The following is an 18,261-nucleotide window of genomic DNA, read 5'->3' as shown; positions in this document are numbered from 1 at the left end:
ACTAAAACAAATATGATTTAACATTATCAGTTACTCATTACATATAGACTGATATCTAGTATGGTATCTGATTACGGTTGGACTAAAACAAATATGATTTAACATTATCAGTTACCCATTACATTACAAATATATGAACCAAACGGCACTTTGTTTCTTCGTTCGAGCGGGCGACGACGGTATGCAAGTATGTTTGGTGAGATGAGGTGTCAGCATAGATGTCCACCAAGGTATCAAACCACGATGAGAAGCGAACAGAAGCAGAGCCAGGAGTGAAGACAGGCGATGTTTCAGCCAACGGCACACTTCGGATTATTAGCTCCCTTCTTCCATTCCTTTACAAATAACTCAACGATGCTCTATGTGGCAAACAAAGGGATTAAGGTTCTACAAGGTCTGTATCCTCTGGATCTGCGACTCAGCTTGCGCGTCGCTAGCTGAACTATCAGCAGTGTGCTCGATGACGAAGCTCTCGATCTTATGAAGTGACTGCGAAGAGGTTAAGAATGTTATCTTTTAAAGAGCTGTCTGATGATATGTAGAACCAGAAACGATATTCGAAGTAAGCTTTTACCTCAATTGCAATATCAGTAGGTGTCAGCTTAGAGACATCATCATGACCTTGTTTACATGCAATCTCTGCAAATGCCAGGCACAGGTGTGTTTAATCCACTGGAACTTGGAACATCTGACCATAAAGTCAGCCAGATTATCCGGATGGGAATCTTACCTTCCAGAGAAACCCTTACATCTGCATTTGCATAAGCATCACCCCTTTGCTGTGCAAGCATGCTGAGCTTAGAAAAGGCCTAACATAGAAGGAACCCAGTGAGTGCACTAACATAAAAAAAAGTGTGAGCACGCCTACAGATACCACAAGTAAAGGCCTGGAATCCAGGATAGCGCTTCAAGGCTTAAGTGGATCTGTGAGCAGTTCTTTGTCCAAATAGAATGGAAGAAACAATTCCGTTTCACCAGCATGAAAGAATTTGAAGGAACAAGAACAAGTAGCTACCATTGCGTACGGATCACCAGATGGTTGGTCCAGAAGAGGACGAGAGGCAGTTCCCACTTTAGCAATACGCCTAGCAAGAGCATCCAAGGGCACATCTAACCAAACAGATAGGCCCCTCTTCATATATCTCCTGATAATGCATCAACAGGTCACAATACTATTGATTCACAAGAGGCAGTTCTTTGTCCAAACAAACTGAAACTCTAGGTACCAACCAGTTAATTGGTCGGATAACAGCACCACCTCCGGTGGCAACAACTAATCGTCGCATGGAGGACAAATCTCTCAAGACACTACTCTGCAAGGCATGAAACACAAAGAAAGGTCAATCATAAGCCAAAGATTCCAATTTTGGGCACTAAGGAATAAAAAATCAACATTATAAACCAGAGAGTACTTGAGGATGTCGGTGCCAGAAAAAAAAATCAGTAACCATTACCTCATTATCCCGAAAGAAGGCTTCACTATGGACCTTGAATATTTGGGCAACTGATGGCATTCCAACAGCTTGCTCCACTAACTTGTCACTGTAAAACATAATTCAGAGCAACAGATCTCACCATCAGTACTTGTGCATCAGAACATCCATAGAAACCTTGAGCAAATTGCTACTCTACTTTCACAAAAAAAAAGACAGACCTATCAAAGAACGAATAACCCAAGACTTCAGACATAATCTTCCCCACAGTACTTTTTCCAGAACCCATCATTCCTGCACACGCGCACTCTCACTCATCAATCACAAATTCAAATATGGTATTTCCATCTAAAAGTCGGGATTCTTTATAGCAATCGTGACATAGGAGGATGAGGACGGACCTACTAGGTAAATACACCTCCCGTTCAAGTAGAACAGAACTTCTTCTGATTTTCTCTGAAATAAAAGTACAATAACGTTAGGCCGGTACAAAAACACATGCACTCTCCATAGCAATTATTGATGTGAGCTAGTATTAGGAACCCAAGATCTTGGTCAATACCTTCAACAGGAGAGCTTCGTCAACGGAGTTGTGCGAGTTTTCATGACCTGCGCAGGGATAAGACCACATGAAAAGAAACGTCGGCAATAGGGATATTCCATCTTCCTATTTTTCATTTCCCCATAATCCCAAGCCCGAATGATATTAATTTCAGACAACCATGGACATGTCAAACCACTCAAAAGGCATAGATCTTCCACGCGAACCCCTGATAAGAGTTAAAAAAAAAACTCTGCAAATCACTCGGAAGTCGGAACCCATGGAGCCAAACTACCCCTTAAAATCCTACCGCCAAATCACACGTCAATTCCATGGAACTCAGCAATTATGGAGAAAATCCAAATTTGCCCCAAATAGCATCGATTCGATTAGAATGAATGGAATTCGCAGCAAACAGAATGATAAGAGGAGAAGACCCCAAAAAATGTCGAATCAATTCGCAGCAATGTGTAAAAAAGAGAAGCGGAGTCGGCCCTCGTACCTCCGGACGATTTCTTCGCACGGAGTCGGAGCGGTGCGACGGGCTTGGACCCGCGAGCCCGCACAGCGACCGCAGGTCCCGCCGGGTCAGCGACTCTCAGGCTCCCGGTGGGCGCCTGTAGGCCGCCCCGGTGCCGGCTGGAGCCGAAGCCCGCCGCCCGCGCCTGCAGCGCCAGGCCGACGCCCCCCGCCTCCATTGTTCGCTCGCCGGGTGGAGCCGAGAGGGGACGCGGCGACCAGTCGGCTACGCCTATAGCTCAACTCGAATCTCTGACTCTCTGAGCGATCCGGAGGTGAGGTGTAAAGAAGAGGAGAGAGAAGGCAGGGTAGCTGGTGGCGGAAATGTGCCGCTGCCGCCTGTGGCCTGGGCCACGGGGACGTAAAAGCAGTGACGGGTGCGCATCGGGCAGGAGAGGACGCAGCAGACGCTGCCGAGTAGTTGCGTAATTTTTCTTTGTTATCGGCGTACAAGAGGCCACGAACCTACACCACGACATATACTACATCACACCCACACAAGCGTGAGCGTCTATAACACACAGAAATAGTTTGAGATGCTAGACCTCTCATGCGTGAGAATACGTAATAATGCTGAACGGGCACATGTGTACTCTAAAATATGAAAAAAAAATAAGTACATGGAAAAATCCTTCACCGCTGTTAAATATTCTAGTTAAAGATCACGATGATCATATGAGAAACTGAAAACAGTACAAACATGCATTCCATGTGATTGTTGCAGTGCGTGGAAGAAAGTGACGATAGTAACTCGTAACGGCAATGGGCAGTGCTGCTTTTGGCCTGGTCAGAACCATACAACGCCATCCCATCACGGCATCACGCCACCACCAACCAAACAAATGCGTTTGATAATTAATAGCATGACGCTGAGTGGTTAATTTGGATCCTTGCAGCTGCAGGGAAAGTCTTACAGCCCGTTGCTTGTCACCGATTTCTACTACTTTTACAATATTTTATCTCTATATATTATATCTGCAGCAATTTGAATAATTGTTTTTAATCCGAAGCACATCAACTCCCCTTGATTTTTTTTTGTCCAGTTGAAATAATCTGTGGAGCGCGGTGTGGACATTTCTGACTTGCATGCGTCACTTCACACTGGTCAAGGGATCCGGCTATAGCCAGCCAATGCGTTTGCAACGAAAGAGTTAGGCCCCGCTTCAATCTCACGGGATAAACTTTAACTTCCTGCTAAACTTTAGCTATATAAATTGAATTGCTAAAGTTTAGTTTCAATTACCACCATTAACTCTCCTGTTTAGATTATAAATGACTAAAAGTAGCTAAAAAAAGCTGCTAAAGTTTATCTCGCGAGATTGAAACGGGACCTTAGCTGAATTTCCCGGAAAGCAGTAGGATTACCGCAGAAAACTAGTGACCTCACCTGACCAGCCTTTAAACTTCGGAAGCTGCCTATTTGGCAAAGGCTAATTCTCAACTAGATTTCTGTATTCGAAAGAATACTTCTAGCAAATTTAAGACAGATTAGTAAATAAAAGGACAGATCTTAATATCCTTTATTAATCTTCTTAACTTCAGTTGCACTCATCCCCTACCGATCGAGAGGCTAGATCAATGAGTTTTGTTGCTTTCAATAATCTGGCCATTCTCAATGGAAGATTTCATCACACGATTTCCAAAGATGCCATGTTAACATAGTTTCATCCCCATGATCTTCTCTCATCTCCCATAAAACTCTCTTATATCTCTTTTCGTTAAATTGTAAGCCATGTCATCTTATTTGCTTTATGTGACATGTCATGTAATAAGAATGAAATTCCTATTGAGAATGGTCTAACTATTAGAGTATGACGTCTAGAAAAAAATAGGCATTGTCTGATGGAAACACAATAAAAAATGTGTCTAAATGGATAATAAGGGTAGAAAAATTAATCTATTTTAGGATATTAGCGAAAAAATGTCCTAGCCCTATCAAACAGCGCCACAAGCGGAGGTACGTCAGGACGACCGTCTTTTTTGCAATTTAGTTTTTTTTAGGTTTTATTTTCATAAATACGCCCTTTTCAGTTTAATTTTAAAAAATAGACCCTCAGCTCGGCGCCATCACTATTGACACCGAGCTACAACATATCGGCACCAATTAATTTGGCGTGTACATGTAAAAGTTGACGCCTACGTGGATCTGATGTGGCAGCACCTCGGTGCCGTGGATCTCGGCGCCGACCTCCGTGTATATAAATATCTCACTTCGGCCATCAGTTTTTTGATTTTTGGATGATAGAAGTCATTTTATCAATGATTTTTCTTTATACTTAGTTTATTTGGTTTATGAATTTGTGTTCTGTTGTTAGTGACTGTCGGAGAGAAAATTCTCCGACCGGGTGGCGGAATGCACCCGCCCTAAATCCTAAGATGAGGAGGGAGCCTAAGCGTTTTGCCTGTTAGATGGATTCGGGATGGACACGCAAAGACACAAGGATTAGAGTGGTTCGGGCCGCCGGAGCGTAATACCCTACTCCACTGTGTGTTGTATTGCTGTGAGAGCTTGAGAGCCGAGAGTCTCAGTCTCTAAGTTCGGTCTGAAAAAACCTGCCTTGTAACGTCGCGTGCCTCCCCTTTTATAGCTCAAGGGGGCACGTACAAGGGTACTGAGCCCCGACATATGGGTCCATGAACATAACAGATGTAATACTTGGAGCAACTAATGCTAGTCGCCAGCGCAATCTTTCTGCGTCCTGGCATCCGCGGTCTGCGTAGCATTGGCGTGCAGCGGAAGCTTCCCTGGCAACGTACGAGTGATGATGAGTATAGTGCATGCCGCAGCATGGGCGTGCCGCTTGCCAATGGAATAGACAGGCATGCTGTCTGCTAGCGGAATGGACAGGTCTCATTAAATGCTGAGGCGGCACACTGCTTGCCAGTGGAATGGACAGGTTGCCGCCTGACAGCAGAGTGGGCAGGCCTCATTAAATGCTGAGGCGGCACACTGCTTGCCAGTGGAATGGACAGGTCGCCGCCTGACAGCAGAGTGGGCAGGCCTCATTAAATGCCGAGGCGACACATCGCTTGTCAGGCGATGCGTCTTATCCGCAATAAATGCAGGGGCCACTTAACCCGGAGGCCTTACGTCAGGCTCCGCCCGCTGGCTCACGTCACGTGCAGTAGGCCATGTGGCAGCATCGGGTCCCCGCATGGGTGGGGATCAGAGGCGTATGTGGACAGGTCCGCACCAGACTGGGTCCTGACACGTGTCGGTACCGGACCCCCGCCTGGGTCCTTGGGACCCCGCTGTGGGCGGCCTGGACCCCTTACGGGGGGGACCCTATCCTAGGGGTCCGGCTTGCATACGTGGAGGTCCAAGACCAACCTTGGGGGTCCGAACTGTATACCCGGGGGTCCGGGACCAACCCTAGGGGTCCGGTCGGTATATTCGGGGGTCCGGCGCTCACCCGTGGGGGTCCGGACCATTGTTGATGCCTTGGAGTATACCACCTTCTCTGGACACGTGGCGGCTCCGGACCTGCCCACGTGGTGGAGTCGAGCGCTGCTGTGGACCCAGAATAGCCGCCTGAGACTGGGGCGAGCCGTGGCTTGGTCCCATACGCAGCACTTCTTCCACACGACTAAGTGATAGCCGCGTGGGTACTGCGTCTTTGCACAGTAGTAAGGGGTACCCCTGTTTTAGGGTACCGACAGTGGCCCCCAGGCCCACCTCAGGGGAGGATACGAGCCTGCAGGTGGGGCCAAAGCTTGATTGGCGATTGGCGCGCCGTTTCCGTGCGCCTGCTGACGTAATCACTGTCCGTCCGCCTTCGGTCACGCCAACTGCCACGTCTGTCCTCGTGGCTGACTTGACCCGTGGCCCCCCATACTTGATGGTTTCACCGGGCCATGCGCGAGGCGCCTCGATACCGCTGTGTTGGTTTAAAAATTCACCTTCTTTGTCTTATGTGGCTGACTCGAGGAGGCGTAGTACTGGCGCGAGCGGCGGTTCGACTTCTCTGCACCTAGGAACCTGTGCCCAAGGAGGATGACTCATGGGCCCGGGCCCCGTGCCAAAGACTGGGCAGTTGGTTTCGGCGGAGATGAAGAGGCGCATCGCCGCGGGCGGCGGCATGCTCCTCACACGATGGTTCGCCTTCTTCGCACTTAGAGACCGACGCCCATGGAGCATGACCTATGGGCCCGAGCCCCCGTGTCACAGGTTGGGCCGCTGCTTTCGGTGGAGATGAAGAGGCGCGGTGATTCGCTCCTCGCGTGGTGTTTCGCCTTCTTCGCACTTGGAGACTTACGCCCTAGCTGAATGACTTGTGGGCCCGGACCCCCGCGTCATAGGCCGGGTTGCTTCGGTGCGCGTCGGGCAAGATTTTTCACGGCGTCTCAGGGCACGAGCAAGGGAGTCTTCCTTTAAAAGGGGTTCACCCCGTGTGCAGCGGTTTAAGCTTCCGCATTTTCTCCCAACTGCTGCGCCTTTTCGCCTTCGAGCTCTCCGCGCCCCTCTGGACCTGCACTTCTTCTGCTGCCGCAGCCGCCACGGCCTTGCTAGACCCTCCCAAGTGCCTCCAGTCCGAGGTGGCACAATCTGCTCAGATGGGGTGCGCCGGCATTCGCCGGAAGGATCCGTGTCAGCGCCTCTCCCCTCGGCGATCTCGTCGCCGGGGAGTTCGTGTTCCTCGTCTCCAACCTCCCCTGCAGGTTGGTGCTGCCGATCTCGTCTTTCTTCATGTTGCTAGAGGGACTCGGCCTCCAAACTCAGCACTTCATGCCCCACTTCATCCTCCAGGCGGCCATCTTCGCCTACCTCTGTGAGATGTCCGTGGGGGTGATGTTTCTTCCGCCAGCGCTCGGACGAAAGGGTGCTGTGCAGCGACCTTCCAGAGGTGGAAAGCGAGCTGAGCTACGGCTCCATCTTTTGCGTGAGCTTCACCAGCATCCCATGGTATGCCTCCATGAACTGGTCTAGCTCCAACTCCATGAGGTAGGAAGCGAGCTGAGCTGCGGCTCCATCTCTTTAGCTTTAATGGCCTCGACGTCGCCTCCAATGGTGACCGCTGGTCCGGTGGCCGATACTGAAGACGCCGCCCGGGAGGTCGTACAAGATGTCGTGGAGACGGCGGCCGCACGCTTCCAGCGTGACCCTACTGATGTCGAGTAGCTCACACCTGTAGAAATGAGGCTAGGTCTCCGCTTGAAGGCGGATGTAATAACTTTTGTTTTTGTAAGATATTTTTTGGAACTATCAATAAAACAACTCTTATCTGTGCAGTATTTGTCCTTGCTGTGTGTGGCTTTACCAACTCCTCTCCTGGTACTTGGCCCCCTGGGATGTAGGCTAGACGTGTCGAGGCTAGATACCAGTATACCTAAGAAGGAGTTGGTGTCCCGGCCCCCAGGAGGTATCCTCGACTGAGACCTGGACCTGCACACAGCTTCGACTAGGAAGTGTTAGTAGCACACCCATTAGGACCCATCGTCTGGTATCAGCCATCCTTTGATTCATGCAATAGGACCTGCAGGGTTTAGCCTGGGGAGCCAAGCCGTGTGTCTAGACCCCCTAGGTCACAGCTCCATATACTAGGACACCCATCACAGAGTGGTGGAGCGTGCAGGCTTAGGGTACGGAACCAGGCTAAGCGGCTACACGGCTCCAGACCATCCCAGGAGACGAGCGTCCATTCTCTAGGACCGGACCCCAGGTTTCCAGACCCATCGGGCTATAGTTCTAGATACTAGGATACCTATCGCAGAGTGGTGGAGCGTGCAGGCTTAGGGTATAGAACCAAGCTAAGCGGCTACATAGCCCCGGACCACCCCAGGGAACGAGTACCCGTTCTCTTAGAACCGACCCCCAGGCTGCCGGACCCCCTGCTTTCGTAGAGGGGTCCTAAACTACAAGTCTGGCTACTCAATTCGGATGTCATGATACCAGCAAGGCTGGGGAACTGTATGGGTGGGTTAGATAAAAGATAATATCTAGGAACTGCAACAGAATAAAACCATCACAGATGCACATCTGAGGTGGTAAGTTCTTTCTTTTATAACTTGATATGCATGGATGCAGACCAACAGGCCGGGCTTACGAGGGCGGACCTCACCGGGCTGGCATACACGTATGCACAACCTAGTTACAAAAAAGAAGAAAACCGTGACCCCTCAGACTTGCTCCTATGGATAGAACTTACGGAGATGCTCTATGTTCCAGGGGTTGGTCAGAGGCTCTCCTTCAGTTGTAGCAAGGCGGACACACCCGGGTCGGCATATTTCCGTCACCTTGAAGGGTCCTTCCCAGTTGGGGGAGAGTTTGTGGAGATCTTCTCGGTTCAATACTCGCCTTAGGACCAGGTCCCCGACCTGGAGCTCCCTATGCACGAACCACTGGCGGTGGCGCCCGAGCGCTTGGTTGTATCGTGCATTTCGGGTTACCGCTTGCCATATGCGTTCATTGATGAAGTCCACGTCCTTACGCTGCAGCCATTCCTGCATAGATTCATCAAAAGACTGGGCCCGTGGAGAGCCCATAAGGGTTTCTGGGGAAGGCAGGCTTCAGTCCCGTAGACAAGGAAGGACGGGGTCTCCTTGGTGGCCCGACTAGTTGTCATCGCCGGAGTCGGAGCCTTCGGCGAAAACATCCTTGAGGACCCCCTTGGGTGACTGATACCCGAGGTCTGGTTCTCCCGCGGCCACCTCGCTGTTGTCGACCCTTTCCTTGCCAGGCCGGCGACGAGGAGGGGAGCCATCCCTGAAGGTGTCACACCCGGGTTTTAGGGGTCCAAAGCCCGGGCGCGAACATAATCACCAGGTGTGCTGGGACCAAGTCTCACACATATGATGAATCATGGCACAGGATCGAATGTCACATCTTTACTACATAACAGGAATTCTATACAAAAATTACATTATAAGGAGACAACGGTCTAGCAACCCAAAGTTGACTGGGAGACGACGGCCTAGACCTCTCACGAACTCGTCACAGCATCCTCCATGCGCCTCATCCTGCGGTACCTGTTCTTGACCTGTGGGGGGGTGTGAGACAGCAAGAGTGAGCTCACATACGTTTATTGCTCAACAAGTTGCGGGGAATAATGTGCATGAACTCGCCAAAGTGAAAGCACCTAGAGGGGGGGGGTGAATAGGTGATCCTGTAAAACTTAAAAACTTAAGCCACAAAACTTGGTTAAACGTTAGCACAGTTAATGCCAAGTGGCTAGAGAGAAGATCTTGCACAATACGATAACCACAAAGAGTTCAACACAGAGAAGACACAGTGGTTTATCCCGTGGTTCGGCCAAGTACAAAACTTGCCTACTCCACGTTGTGGCGTCCCAACGGACGAGAGTTGCACTCAACTCCTCTCAAGTGATCTAATGATCAACTTGAATACCACAGTGTTATGCTTTTCTTTTCTTATCCCGTTCGCGAGGAATCTCCACAACTTGGAGCCTCTCGCCCTTACACTTTTGATGTTCACAAAGAATCACGGAGTAAGGAAGGGAAGCAACACACACAAATCCACAGCAAAATGCGCACACACATGGCCAAGAATCGAGCTCAAAAAACTATCTCAAAGTTCTCACTAGAACGGAGCTCGAATCACTGAGAATGATAAACGAATGCGCAAAGACTGAGTGTGGATGATCAAGAATGCTCTAAGGTTGCTTGGTTTTCTCCTCCATGCGCCTAGGGGTCCCTTTTATAGCCCCAAGGCAGCTAGGAGCCGTTGAGAGCAATTCTGGAAGGCTGATCTTGCCTTCTGTCATCGGGCGCACCGGACACTGTCCGGTGCCCGATCTCCTTCCTAAAATGGCGCAGCCGACCGTTGCAGATGTGGGAGCCGTTGGCGCACCGGACATGTCCGGTGCACACCGGACAGTCCGGTGCCCCCTTCCAACTGTTGGCTCGGCCACGTGTCGCGCGCAGATTTCGCGGCCGACCGTTGGCCCGACCGACCGTTGGCTCACCGGACAGTCCGGTGCACACCGGACAGTCCGGTGCACACCGGACAGTCCGGTGAATTTTAGTCGTACGTCGCCGGTCAATTCCCGAGAGCGGCCAGTTTGCTCGAGCCAGCCTGGCGCACCGGACACTGTCCGGTGCACCACCGGACAGTCCGGTGCCCCAGACTGAAACAGTCTTTTGGCTGTACACAGCCAACTCTTCTCTTTTCTTCTTCTTTCTGTTTCTCATACTTAGACAAGTATATTAGTACACAAAACCAATGTACTAAGACTTAGAAACATACCTTTGCTCTTGATTTGCACTTTGTCCATTCATGGGCATAGATTTACATTTAAGCACTTGTGTTGGCACTCAATCACCAAAATACTTAGAAATGGCCCCAGGGCACATTTCCCTTTCAATCTCCCCCTTTTTGGTGATTTATGCCAACACAACATAAAGCAACTAGAACAAGTGCAATATCACTTCAAATAAAAACTCAAATTCATTTTGATTCAATTTGGCATATATGGATCATCCTTTGCCACCACTTGGTTTGTTTTTGCAAATACTCAAAATCCTATCTCTAAGTCAAATCCACTTGTAGAGACATAAAGAGAGGTTTTCCATAGAAAAATGATTCAAGATTCCAAAAACTCCCCCTTTTTCCCATAATCAACACTTCTCCCCACAAGAGGCCAACTTTTGACAAAAGAGACAATGCAAGAGTTTTGACAAACCAAAAGCTCTATCCTACTGTTTTCAAAGTTTCTCAAGTGGTAGCTGAGCCATTTATTGCTTTGGCCTTTATTTTCTCCCCCTTTGGCATCAAGCACCAAAACGGGATCAATCTTGGCCCTTTAACCCCATTGCCTCACCAAAATCTTCAATTAAGAGCAAATAGGCAATAAGAGTTAAAAGATGAACTTGGAAAAGTTAATCTTTTCATCGGAGTGCAGTGGAAGTCTTGCATGGTCCAAGTCCATCTTTTCCCTTTTAATTCTCCTTCGAGACTAAAACAAGCAAACTCAAGCATATGGTTAGTCTCAAAGGGTCAATTTGTAACACATCTCCCCCTAAAACTGTGCATCACTTTGCAACGGACTTGTGAGGTCCAGGGAGTGTTTGTACAACTTGAGCACCATACTAAACAACAAAATGCAAAAAGGAACATGATCAAAAGCATAAATACATGTATGCTACAATTCAATCCAAGTTCCGCGAATCTAAGACATTTAGCTCACTACGCAGCCTGCAAAAGGTCTTCTCATCTAGAGGCTTGGTAAAGATATCGGCTAGCTGGTTCTCGGTGCTAACATGAAACACTTCGATATCTCCCTTTTGCTGGTGATCTCTCAAAAAGTGATGCCAGATGTCAATGTGCTTTGTGCGGCTGTGTTCAACAGGATTTTCCGCCATGCGGATAGCACTCTCATTGTCACATAGGAGTGGGACTTTGCTCAGATTGTAGCCAAAGTCCCTGAGGGTTTGCCTCATCCAAAGTAGTTGCGCGCAACACTGTCCTGCGGCAACATACTCGGCCTCAGCGGTGGATAGGGCAACGGAGGTTTGTTTCTTAGAGTTCCACGACACCAGGGACCTTCCTAAGAATTGGCACGTCCCTGATGTACTCTTCCTATCGACCTTACATCCAGCATAGTTGGAATCTGAGTATCCAACCAAGTCAAAGGTAGACCCCTTTGGATACCAGAGCCCGAAGCAAGGCGTAGCAACCAAATATCTAAGAATTCGCTTCACCGCCACTAAGTGACACTCCTTAGGATCGGATTGAAATCTAGCACACATGCATACGCTAAGCATAATATCCGGTCTACTAGCACATAAATAAAGTAAAGACCCTATCATTGACCGGTATGCTTTTTGATCAACGGACTTACCTCCTTTGTTGAGGTCGGTGTGTCCGTCGGTCCCCATCGGAGTCTTTGCGGGCTTGGCGTCCTTCATCCCAAACCGCTTCAGCAAGTCTTGCGTGTACTTTGTTTGGGAGATGAAGGTGCCGTCCTTGAGTTGCTTCACTTGAAACCCAAGGAAGTAGTTCAACTCGCCCATCATCGACATCTCGAATTTCTGCATCATAACCCTGCTAAACTCTTCACAAGACTTTTGGTTAGTAGAACCAAATATTATGTCATCGACATAAATTTGGCACACAAACAAATCACCATCACATGTCTTAGTAAAAAGAGTTGGATCAGCTTTCCCAACCTTGAAGGCATTTGCAATTAAAAAGTCTCTAAGACATTCATACCATGCTCTTGGGGCTTGCTTAAGTCCATAGAGCGCCTTAGAGAGCTTACACACGTGGTCGGGGTACCGTTCATCCTCGAAGCCAGGGGGTTGCTCCACGTACACCTCCTCCTTGATTGGCCCGTTGAGGAAGGCGCTCTTCACATCCATTTGGAACAACCTGAAAGAATGGTGAGCGGCATATGCTAGCAAGATACGAATTGATTCTAGCCTAGCCACAGGAGCAAACGTCTCCTCAAAGTCCAAACCTGCGACTTGGGCATAACCTTTTGCCACAAGTCGAGCCTTGTTTCTCGTCACCACCCCGTGCTCGTCTTGTTTGTTGCGGAATACCCACTTGGTTCCCACAACGTTTTGCTTGGGACGAGGCACCAGTGTCCAAACTTCATTTCGCTTGAAGTTGTTGAGTTCCTCCTGCATGGCTAACACCCAGTCCGGATCTAGCAAGGCCTCTTCTACCCTGAAAGGCTCAATAGAAGAGACAAAGGAGTAATGCTCACAAAAATTAACTAATAGAGATCGAGTAGTTACTCCCTTGCTAATATCACCCAGAATTTGGTCGACGGGATGATCCCTTTGAATCATCGCTCGAACTTGGGTTGGAGGTGCCGGTTGTGCTTCTTCCTCCATCACATGATCATCTTGTGCTCCCCCTTGATCACACTCCTCTTGATGAACCTGTTCATCGTTTTGAGTTGGGGGATGCATCATTGTTGAGGAAGAAGGTTGATCTTGCTCCAATTGTTCCTGTGGTCGCACATCACCAATCGCCATGGTGCGCATAGCGGCCGTTGGAACGTCTTCTTCATCTACATCATCAAGATCAACAACTTGCTCTCTTGGAGAGCCATTAGTCTCATCAAATACAACGTCGCTAGAGACTTCAACCAAACCCGATGATTTGTTGAAGACTCTATACGCCTTTGTATTTGAGTCATAACCTAACAAAAACCCTTCTACAGCTTTGGGAGCAAACTTAGAATTTCTACCCTTCTTTACTAGAATGTAGCACTTGCTCCCAAATACACGAAAGTAAGATACATTGGGTTTGTTACCGGTTAGTAGCTCATACGAAGTCTTCTTGAGGAGGCGATGAAGGTAGACCCTGTTGATGGCGTGGCAAGCCGTGTTCACGGCTTCCGACCAGAAACACTCGGGGGTCTTGAATTCTCCAAGCATCGTCCTCGCCATATCGATTAGCGTCCTGTTCTTCCTCTCTACCACACCATTTTGATGTGGTGTGTAGGGAGCGGAGAACTCGTGCTTGATCCCTTCCTCCTCAAGGAACTCCTCCACTTGAAGATTCTTGAACTCGGACCCGTTGTCGCTCCTTATCTTCTTCACCTTGAGCTCAAACTCATTTTGAGCTCTCCTAAGGAAGCGCTTGAGGGTCCCTTGGGTTTCAGACTTATCCTGCAAAAAGAACACCCAAGTGAAGCGGGAAAAGTCATCGACAATAACTAGACCATACTTAATTCCCCCTATGCTCAGATAGGCGACGGGTCCGAAGAGGTCCATATGCAGCAGCTCCAGGGGTCTTGAAGTGGTCATCACATTCTTGCTGTGATGCGCTCCTCCCACTTGTTTACCTGCTTGACAAGCTGCACAAGGTCTATCTTTTTCGAATTGTACGTTAGTCAAACCTATCACGTGTTCTCCCTTTAGAAGCTTGTGAAGGTTCTTCATCCCCACATGTGCTAAGCGACGATGCCACAGCCAGCCCATGCTAGTCTTAGCAATTAAGCATGCATCTAGACCGGCCTCTTCTTTTGCAAAATCAACTAAGTAAAGCTTGCCGTCTAATACACCCTTAAAAGCTAGTGAACCATCACTTCTTCTAAAGACAGACACATCTACATTTGTAAATAGACAGTTATATCCCATATTGCATAATTGACTAACAGATAACAAATTATATCCAAGAGACTCTACTAAAAACACATTAGAGATAGAGTGCTCATTAGAAATTGCAATTTTACCTAACCCTTTTACCTTGCCTTGATTCCCATCACCGAATATAATTGAATCTTGGGAATCCTTATTCTTGACGTAGGAGGTGAACATCTTCTTCTCCCCCGTCATATGGTTTGTGCATCCGCTGTCGATAATCCAGCTTGAACCCCCGGATGCATAAACCTACAAGGAAAATTTAGGCTTGGGTCTTAGGTACCCAACTCATGTTGGGTCCTGCAAGGTTAGCACAAATATCCTTAGGGACCCAAATGCAAGTTTTGTTTCCCTTGCATCTTGCCCCTAATTTTCTAGCAACTATCTTCCTATCCTTTCTACAAATAGCAAAAGAAGCATTTAAAGCATGATATATTGTAGAAGGTTCATTTACTTTCCTAGGAACATTAACAACATTTCTCCTAGGCATATTATGAACAGCATTTCTCCTACCAACATTTCTATCATGCACATAAGAAGAGCTAGAAGCAAACATGGCATGAGAATCAAAGGCATTATATGCATTACAACTCCTATAAGCATTTCTAGGTTGTCTTCTATCATAGTACATAAAAGCATGGTTCTTTTTAGCACTACCAGCCATAGGGGCCTTCCCTTTCTCCTTGGCGGAAATGGGAGCCTTATGGCTTGTTAAGTTCTTGGCTTCCCTCTTGAAGCCAAGTCCATCCTTAATTGAGGGATGTCTACCAATCGTATAGGCATCCCTTGCAAATTTTAGCTTGTCAAATTCATTCTTGCTAGTCTTAAGTTGGGCATTAAGACTAGCTAATTCATCATTTAATTTGGAAATTGAAACTAAATGATCACTACAAGCATCAATGTCAATATCTTTACACCTATTACAAGTTTCAACAATTTCTACACAAGAATTAGATTTACTCGCTACTTCTAGTTTAGCATTTAAATCATCATTAAAACTCTTTAACTTGGCAATAGTTTCATGACAAGAAGATAATTCACTAGAGAGCATTTCATTCCTCTTAATTTCTAGAGCAAGAGATTTCTGAGCTTCTACAAATTTATCATGTTCTTCATACAACAAATCCTCTTGCTTTTCTAAAAGTATATTCCTATCATTCAAGGCATCAATCAATTCATTAATTTTGTCTACCTTGGTTCTATCTAATCCCTTGAATAAGCATGAGTAATCTATCTCATCATCATCACTAGACTCATCCTCACTTGAAGAAGCATAAGTACTAGTATTATGAGTGCTTACTTTCTTCTCCCTTGCCATGAGGCAAGTGTGACGCTCGTTGGGGAAGAGGGATGACTTGTTGAAGGCGGTGGCGGCGAGTCCTTCATTGTCGGAGTCGGATGAAGAGCAGTCCGAATCCCACTCCTTGCCCAGATGAGCCTCGCCCTTTGCCTTCTTATAGTTCTTCTTTTTCTCCCTCTTGTTCCCTTGATCCTGATCACTATCATTGTCGGGACAGTTAGCAATAAAATGACCAAGCTTACCGCATTTGAAGCATGAGCGCTTCCCCTTGGCTTTGGTCTTGCTTGGCTGTCCCTTGCGACCTTTAAGCACCGTCTTGAATCTTTTGATGATGAGAGCCATCTCTTCATCATTAAGTCCGGCCGCCTCAATCTGTGCCACCTTGCTAGGTAGCGCCTCCTTGCTTCGTGTTGCTTTGAGAGCAAGTGGTTGCGGCTCGTTGATCGGACCATTCAAGGCGTCGTCCACGTACCTTGCCTCCTTGATCATCATTCGCCCACTAACGAATTTCCCAAGAACTTCTTCGGGCGACATCTTGGTGTACCTGGGATTTTCATGTATATTGTTCACCAAATGAGGATCAAGAACGGTAAATGACCTTAGCATTAGGCGGACGACGTCGTGGTCCGTTCATCGCGTGCTCCCGTAGCTCCTTATTTTGTTGATAAGGGTCTTGAGCCGGTTGTATGTTTGCGTCGGCTTCTCCCCCCTTATCATCGCGAACCGTCCAAGTTCGCCTTCCACCAACTCCATTTTGGTGAGCAAGGTGACATCGTTTCCCTCATGAGAGATCTTGAGGGTGTCCCAGATCTGCTTGGCATTGTCCAAGCCGCTCACCTTGTGATACTCGTCCCTGCACAAAGAGGCTAGCAATACAGTAGTAGCTTGTGCATTTCTATGAATCTGTTCATTAATAAACATAGGGCTATCCGAGCTATCAAATTTCATTCCACTTTCCACAATCTCCCAAATGCTTGGATGGAGAGAAAACAGGTGAGTACGCATTTTGTGGCTCCAAAATCCGTAATCCTCTCCATCAAAGTGAGGGGGCTTGCCAAGTGGAATGGGAAGCAATTGAGCATTTGAACTATGCGGGATGCGCGAATAATCGAAAGAAAAGTTTGAGTTAACCGTCTTTCGTTTATCGTAGTCGTCGTCGTCCTTTTGGGAGGAGGAAGATTCGTCGCTGTCGTAGTAGACAATTTCCTTGATGCGCCTTGCCTTCTTCTTTCTCCCGTCTTTTCTTTTGTGGCCCGAGCCTGAGTCGGTGAGCTTGTCATCATTGGGCTCGTTGACGAAGGACTCCTTTTCCTTGTCGTTGATCACCATCCCCTTGCCTTTAGGATCCATCTCTTCGGGCGGTTAGTCCCTTTCTTGAAGAGAACGGCTCCGATACCAATTGAAAGCACCTAGAGGGGGGGTGAATAGGTGATCCTGTAAAACTTAAAAACTTAAGCCACAAAACTTGGTTAAACGTTAGCACAGTTAATGCCAAGTGGCTAGAGAGAAGATCTTGCACAATACGATAACCACAAAGAGTTCAACACAGAGAAGACACAGTGGTTTATCCCGTGGTTCGGCCAAGTACAAAACTTGCCTACTCCACGTTGTGGCGTCCCAACGGACGAGAGTTGCACTCAACTCCTCTCAAGTGATCCAATGATCGACTTGAATACCACAGTGTTATGCTTTTCTTTTCTTATCCCATTCGCGAGGAATCTCCACAACTTGGAGCCTCTCGCCCTTACACTTTTGATGTTCACAAAGAATCACGGAGTAAGGAAGGGAAGCAACACACACAAATCCACAGCAAAATGCACACACACACGGCCAAGAATCGAGCTCAAAAAACTATCTCAAAGTTCTCACTAGAACGAAGCTCGAATCACTGAGAATGACAAACGAATGCGCAAAGACTGAGTGTGGATGATCAAGAATGCTCTAAGGTTGCTTGGTTTTCTCCTCCATGCGCCTAGGGGTCCCTTTTATAGCCCCAAGGCAGCTAGGAGCCGTTGAGAGCAATTCTGGAAGGCTGATCTTGCCTTCTGTCATCGGGCGCACCGGACAGTCCGGTGCACACCGGACACTGTCCGGTGCCCGATCTCCTTCCTAAAATGGCGCAGCCGACCGTTGCAGATGTGGGAGCCGTTGGCGCACCGGACATGTCCGGTGCACACCGGACAGTCCGGTGCCCCCTTCCGACCGTTGGCTCGGCCACGTGTCGCGCTCAGATTTCGCGGCCGACCGTTGGCCCGACCGACCGTTGGCTCACCAGACAGTCCGGTGCACACCGGACAGTCCGGTGAATTTTAGCCGTATGTCGCCGGTCAATTCCCGAGAGCGGCCAGTTTGCTCGAGCCAGCCTGGCGCACCGGACACTGTCCGGTGCACCACCGGACAGTCCGGTGCCCCAG

The 18,261-nt window shown here is 48.2% G+C and overlaps 1 protein-coding gene across 1 annotated transcript; it reads right to left on the bottom strand.

The window, feature by feature from the left end:
• Nucleotides 1-57: 57 nt before the first annotated feature.
• Nucleotides 58-2,824, bottom strand: LOC100286040 (shikimate kinase). Its single transcript, NM_001372380.1, has 10 exons — nt 2,477-2,824; nt 1,996-2,042; nt 1,835-1,889; nt 1,655-1,727; nt 1,455-1,542; nt 1,231-1,313; nt 1,016-1,145; nt 731-809; nt 575-639; nt 58-489 (listed from the first exon to the last, which is right to left on the bottom strand). The coding sequence occupies exons 1-10, from the start codon at nt 2,670-2,672 to the stop codon at nt 388-390; spliced, it is 918 nt and encodes a 305-aa protein (NP_001359309.1). The 5' UTR covers nt 2,673-2,824; the 3' UTR covers nt 58-387.
• Nucleotides 2,825-18,261: the final 15,437 nt, after the last annotated feature.

The sequence above is a fragment of the Zea mays genome, chromosome 5 (assembly GCF_902167145.1).
Source record: "Zea mays cultivar B73 chromosome 5, Zm-B73-REFERENCE-NAM-5.0, whole genome shotgun sequence".
NCBI classification, from domain to species: domain Eukaryota; kingdom Viridiplantae; phylum Streptophyta; class Magnoliopsida; order Poales; family Poaceae; genus Zea; species Zea mays.
Note: the sequence above shows the minus strand (reverse complement) of the source record. Positions and strands in the feature narration are given on the sequence as shown.

Bases quoted from the DNA above. Each gene is read 5' to 3' on its own strand.
- LOC100286040 (NM_001372380.1), bottom strand. From the start codon at position 2,672: ATGGAGGCGGGGGGCGTCGGCCTGGCGCTGCAGGCGCGGGCGGCGGGC. The intron at 2,043-2,476 runs GTACGAGGGCCG...ATCCCTGCGCAG, and splicing joins TGCGAAGAAATCGTCCGGAG to GTCATGAAAACTCGCACAAC. The intron at 1,890-1,995 runs GTATTGACCAAG...CTTTTATTTCAG, and splicing joins ACGAAGCTCTCCTGTTGAAG to AGAAAATCAGAAGAAGTTCT.